At 42.3% G+C, this 6,104-nt stretch overlaps 1 protein-coding gene across 9 annotated transcripts in view; it reads right to left on the reverse strand.

Moving 5' to 3' along the window:
* CAST (calpastatin) overlaps nucleotides 1-5,686 on the reverse strand; it is a 110,046-nt gene extending 104,360 nt beyond the window's left edge. For 5 of the 9 annotated variants that reach the window (XM_014467927.2, XM_014467873.2, XM_014467827.2 and 2 more), the window contains exon 1: nucleotides 5,533-5,684. In XM_014467927.2, the coding sequence (XP_014323413.1) occupies nucleotides 5,533-5,562 (30 nt within the window). In that variant the 5' untranslated portion in view covers nucleotides 5,563-5,684. Of the gene's footprint in view, nucleotides 1-5,532 lie in introns of all 9 variants that reach the window. The other 4 variants (XM_023749801.1, XM_023749800.1, XM_023749811.1 and 1 more) reach the window with 2 other exon arrangements.
* Between the last annotated feature and the right edge of the window lie 418 nt (nucleotides 5,687-6,104).

Consider the following 6,104-nt stretch of genomic DNA (forward strand, 5'->3'; position numbering starts at 1 on the left):
CTCCTGGTTTGGGGATGGGGTTTAAACCGGGAGTCAGACCTCCCCCAAGGGGTCCCGGATTGAAGAGGGTGCAGGCTGGGCTGAGGCCCTTCTTCCCTGCCCCCCCCCCCCCCCCGTGTATGAATTTTGTGCACAGGCCTCTAGTATATATATAGAAAAATTACAGACAATGTGCAAATATGATATTTCCTACCAAAACCCTTCAAATCTATTCTATGTATTTTGCTTGCTAAAACAGGATTGTTCAGCAAACAAGGAGGACCAAGATGTAACGCTGGTTTTGCTTTAACACAGTCTTCCTAGTGGAGTTCTGGGCCGCCCTGAGCCTGCCCTGTTGGTGCATCAGGGATGTTTGCTGGCTCCCAAGATGGATGGCCTCTGCCTTTTTTAAAACCCAGTGGGAGGCACCAGCAAGAGACTGGAGGTGGTGGGTGGGCAGCACTTCCCCTCCTCTCTGCCTCTGGGAGCCTCTGCAGTAGGGTCTCCTGAAGGACAAGCCAATGGTGGTTCCAGCTTCTGCAGGGTGATCCAGCTCTTCCCTTTGTCTTTCCAGCCTAGGAATTGTAGCAGCTTCCTGCAATTTCTAATCTCTGGGTTGCCTCACCCACTCCAGTTGGCTTCCCAGGCTCTTCTATAACCTGGGTAACCGATTCCCTGAATTCCTTTCCCTGACAAACTCTAATAGGACAGAAAGAGCATGGATCTGAAAGGATATGTGACCTTGGGCAAATAATTTAACGTGTGTGTGTGTGTGTGTGTGTGTGTGTGTGTGTGTGTCCCTTTGTAAAATGGAGCTAACCTACCCCCAGGGATATTTATGGGATATTTATGAAATTGGCTGAGTTAATGAGGAACCTGGCCCACTGCCTGGCTCATTTTAAGAATACAATAAAAGCTATTCCACTCCCTTCTTTTTCTTTGGCACTAATCTGATTGTGGCGAATTATGAGACAGTAAAATGAATATGAGATGCAAGCAAAAGTTTAAGGCTGTAAGTATTAGAACAGAAATTTTATTTTTTATTTTTTATAAGAACAAAGGAACTAGGTTCATCTGATAAGTTTATGTTTACGACTTTGTCTCATGACTGTGTATTATATTAGTCTCACATTTCCATATTATACCTAAGAAAATGAAGTACACAGGGTAAAGAGAACTCATTTTCCAAACAACCTATACTGAGTTGGTCACAGGGATGACACTTAAATGTGCAATTCCCACACTTTAAAATACTTAGGAAGGGTGTGTGTGTGTGTGTGTGTGTGTGTGTGTGTGTTGGTGGGGCTGGAAGTTGGATAGATAAAGCAAGACTGGCATAATGTTACAATGTTGATAATTATTGAAGTCAGGGGATTAGAACATGAGGAATTCATTATGTTATTCTCTCTTCTTCTGTGATAAAAATTTTTGAAAATTTTAGAATCCTCTTATCAAGACTATGTATTTCCCTACTCACCCATTTTACTTTAATTAAAAAACCCCAAACTCATTGAGAATGCTAATGCGAGAGGTATATTTATTTTTAAAAATCAGTGAGTAGAGAAAGTAAAAAAAAAAAGGTATGTAAAAAAAGCAACATCAGTAAAAAGACAGATTAAAAAGAAAGTAAAAAGGATTTCTAGAGCAGAGAAATACAATAACTAAAATGAAAAATTCACTAGAGGGATTTTTAAAGGAAGATTTGAGGAGGCAGAAGAAATATAATAATAATCTATATATAGGACAATTGAAATTATTGAATCTGAGGTACAGAAAGAAAAATGATTACAGAAAAGTGAACAGAACTTAACAGATCTTTGGTGGAAGTACCACAAGGAGAAGGAGAGAAAAAGAGGCAGTGATTATTTAAAGAATAATGGCCTAAAACTTCCCATATTTGATGAAAGATATGAATATAAACAAGAAACTCGCCCTAACCGGTTTGGCTCAGTGGATAGAGCATCGGCCTGTGGACTGAAGGGTCCCAGGTTAAATTCCGGTCAAGGGCATGTACCTCTGTTGCAGGCACATCACCAGTGGGGGGTGTGCAGGAGGCAGCTGATCAATGTTTCTCTCTCATCGATGTTTCTAACTCTCTATCCCTCTCCCTTCCTCTCGGTAAAAAATCAATAAAATATACATTAAAAAAAAAGAAACTCAACAAACTTCAAGTAGGATGAACTCAAATAAATCCACATTACAATCAAACTGTTGAAAGACAAAGACAGAATATTGAAAGCAGCAAGAAAAATTGACTGTCACATACAAGGCATATTCAATAAGATTGCAAACCTTAAAAGTCAGAAGGCAGTGGGCCAAGTATTGGTGAGCATGTGAAGAAGTTGGGCCCTCTGTGTACTGATGGTAGGAATGTAAAATGGCACAACCACTTTGGAAAAAAGTAAGGTGGTTCTTTTAAAAATGGCTAAAATGGAAGCAACCTAAGTGTTCATTCTCAGATGAATGAATAAACAAAATGACATATATATCAATATCATCTTAAATGTCCTTACAATAGAATTAAAAAAGGAAAATGATAAAGAACATAGATACTTAAATACAATGCTATATATTTGAATTCATGTTTGTAAAGCAAATTGGGATGTATTGTTTAATGGGTATAGAGTCTCAATTTTTTCAAGATAAGAAGAGTTCTGGTGATGGCGTCATAAGAATATGAATATACTTCATTTCACTGAACTTTACACTTAAAAGTGGCTAAAGTTGTAAATTGTATGTTATGTGTATTTTACCACAATTAAAAACAAAAACAAAAAACCTCAAGGAAAAGAGAGAATAGAAATGGGCTGCTTAGAGAAGTCTTGTATTCCACTGAAACAACCTACTCAGAACTAATTATTCATACACCTAAGAATCTCAAATGACCACCCACTTCTACCCCCCCAGCAAGCTATATCATTCTTTAAAAAGCACTTGTAGAATATAATTAACTTTTTGGGAAGTGTCAAAACTGATTAAAGAACACCATCATGAGATATCACTCTTAGTTTAAAAGTCTTATCTGCAATGGGAAGCAACGTAACTCATAAATTGCCAACCTAAAGACTAAAGTGTCTGACCTCCATTCTCTCTTCACCTGAAGCCTGTGCCCTTTTTGCAGACACTATAATTTGCATTCCTACTCCTAAGCATCACTGCAGCCAAGTGGTCTGTCCAGCCACGGAAGGCTTGTGACAGACACTCTTCCCAGGCTGGCTGCAAGGATGGGCCTCCCAAATGACTCGGCTCCTTGATCATGCCGCCTCGGGGCCCACGGGTCTAATTAGGCAAAGGAACACCTTTAATTAATATGGACTAATCAAGTCAACTTAGGACTCAGGAATGTAATTACTGGTGTAAACCAAATTTACTCTTCATCATTACGATGCTCATCAGATGTTCTTCAGCTCTAACTTTATACATAATTCTTCAGAAGATCAATGATATTGATGTCAATGTGGAAATATACATTGCAATGTTTAAGGGAAATGTGGCATTCCTTTAAACAAACACATCACAGATATTTCTTTTAATTAATTATATTCTGCCTAAATTTTTAAAGTTAGGTCAGTCACATTTTTTTTTCAGTATTTAAAGGATCCCACTAAAGATATTTGTTATGAGATTTACCAAAAGCCATGCTATTATATATCAATATATTATATAAAAGTATATATTATTATATATACATACATGCATATATATTATGTATGTATATATGTTATAAATGGGCTCCATGGACCTTTAGGGGATTTATTGGTGGGCTTTTGGGTGTGTATGTGTATATTCTTTTGTGGAAAAATGGCCCTTAACTTGCATTTAATTCTCAAATGGCCTTTGATCACCCCCTCACAATCACCATACAAAACTGGTTAGGAACCTAAGCTGTACTGTCCACATTTTTAGCCATTAGTCACTCATGCCTACTGAGCACTTGAAATGTGGCAAGTGTGAACTGGATTTTGAAGAATTAATATGAAAAAGAAGATTTAAAATAAATGATTTATACAGTGATTACATGTTAAAATAAGATTTGAGATATAGTGGGCTAAATAAAATATGCTACTAACTTTATCTGTTTCTTTTGTTTATGTGGCTACTGGAAAATTTAAAATGACATAGGTGGCTCACTATATTTCTACTGGACAGCACTGGTTTAGGAAAAGTCAAAGTTTGGCCACAGGCATATTGGGGACTTTAGGACCTTCCTACTAGCAAACAATTTCTCTAATACTATACTTCCAAAATTGGATTCTAAGAGAGGTTTTAACAAAATGTCACCCTGCTCTTAAAAGTAAGAGTTAAAAGCATAGATTTAAACTACTTCCATCCAAATGTTCCCCCACAATTTCCTTTGGAGAACCACCAGTTTGGAAGGATTCTGATATCAGCTCTGAACCACTGACATCCATATTTGCAGACTTCATGTGGTGCATTTTGATAACCTCAGGACAATCATGACTCAAAGCAAACTTTTAAAAGCCCAGAATACATAATGGGAAACATTCATGAAGAAATATTTCAGGGGAAAGTGTCATTCCCAATATTTTAAAAGTATATGCCCACGGTACTTTGATTCGTGAATCTAATGAGTCCCTTACGTGGTGCCTATTATCACCCCCATTTTATAGATATGGAAACAGGTTCAAAAAAGTTGCCTCATTGCCCATTGAGAACAAGAGCACTGTCCTGTTTTCCACTGTGTTCCTGGGGGCTAGCACCTTGCCTGGCCCATTAGATGTTCAGTATATGGTCACTGGCCAGTAAGAGACGGTTTACTGATTCCAACACAAGACTGCTTTCTAAAGAGGGTCTGATTACAACCATCCTTGCCTATTTTTTTTTTTTTTACAATACCACATGCTGGTAGAGACTGGTATACATGAGTAATGTAATCTAATGTTAATCATGCCTCCTAGTTCCTACACATTACAAATGCCAGCTTGACTGGATATCACACCTAATCGGTTGGCCTGGCATTTAAAACACTAAACAAATGGAACATCTTTGTCCCTCATCCAAAGTAATAAAGTACAGAGCAGCGCTACCCCCCACCTTCCGCACAAAGGTCTTAACCACACTCAGTTGCTTCTGCTCCTTGGAGTTTGGGGTTTTCTCCATCCCAGCTGCCTCTCCTTTGCGTTGAGAGAATGCACGGCCAACAACATTCCTGTCTTAAGCTTTACTCAGGGGTTAAAAACAAACACTAGATATTAGCTCTCCAGAGCTGAGTCCGAGTTCATCCAGGAATCCCCGTCCTGGGGCGGAATTCCTCCAGCAAAAATTCCTGTTTCATTCAACTTCTGAGCACGAGCTGAGCCCGGTGCATCTGCTCACACGGACTTGCACGTCCGGGCGCGCTCCCACATACCACGGCAGGGTGAGCCCGGCCTCTCCCGGAGCCTAGCCTGAAGACACGAGCGGAGGTCGCACCCGGCCTCCACCCCTTCCCCGCCAAACCCCGGACAATACCTCGTCCGCACGCCCAGAAAGGCAAACCGAACACCTTCCCTTCCCTTCCCGGTCCTGCCCAGGACGTTCGCTTCTATTTACCGTCTTGTACCACCAGCTTGCGAATGCCATGGTGATAACCGGTTTGCTCTGAGCAACTCGACGCAGGACCCAGAGAGAACTCGGGGTGCGGTGCTGAAGGCGCTGGGCTCCACTCCACCTGCCCTGGGCCTGGCTGGCACAGAGCTCAGCGAGTCCCGCAGCTGTCAGGTGGGCGGGCACCTGGGCTGGGCCTGACACAGGCCCCGCCCCGAACGGGCTGGCCCCGCCCCATCTGGCTCCGGGCTGGTCGGCGCGAGGTGTTATTCCTCCCGGCAGCCACGCCCGGCAGCCACGCCCTGCAGCCCCGACTTTACGCGGAAGACGGGAGCCCGCGGTCCAGTTGAACGACCCCACCCACCCTGGGGCGGAGCAGGGGGTCCCGAATGGACGTTGGTCCCTTTCATCCTCATAGTCTTTCACTCGTGTCTCCCCACCAACTTTTCCCGACGCGGGCCACCCCCGCTCTGGCTCGCGCCACGCCCAGCGCACTCAGCCCCGGCCCGGAATCCCTTGACCACCTTCTGCACCTGCCCGGCCCCTGCGGGCCCGGAGTCCTTCCCAGAACGGGAGGC

Source organism: Myotis lucifugus, unplaced genomic scaffold (genome assembly GCF_000147115.1).
Source record: "Myotis lucifugus unplaced genomic scaffold, Myoluc2.0 scaffold_0, whole genome shotgun sequence".
NCBI classification, from domain to species: Eukaryota; Metazoa; Chordata; class Mammalia; order Chiroptera; family Vespertilionidae; genus Myotis; species Myotis lucifugus.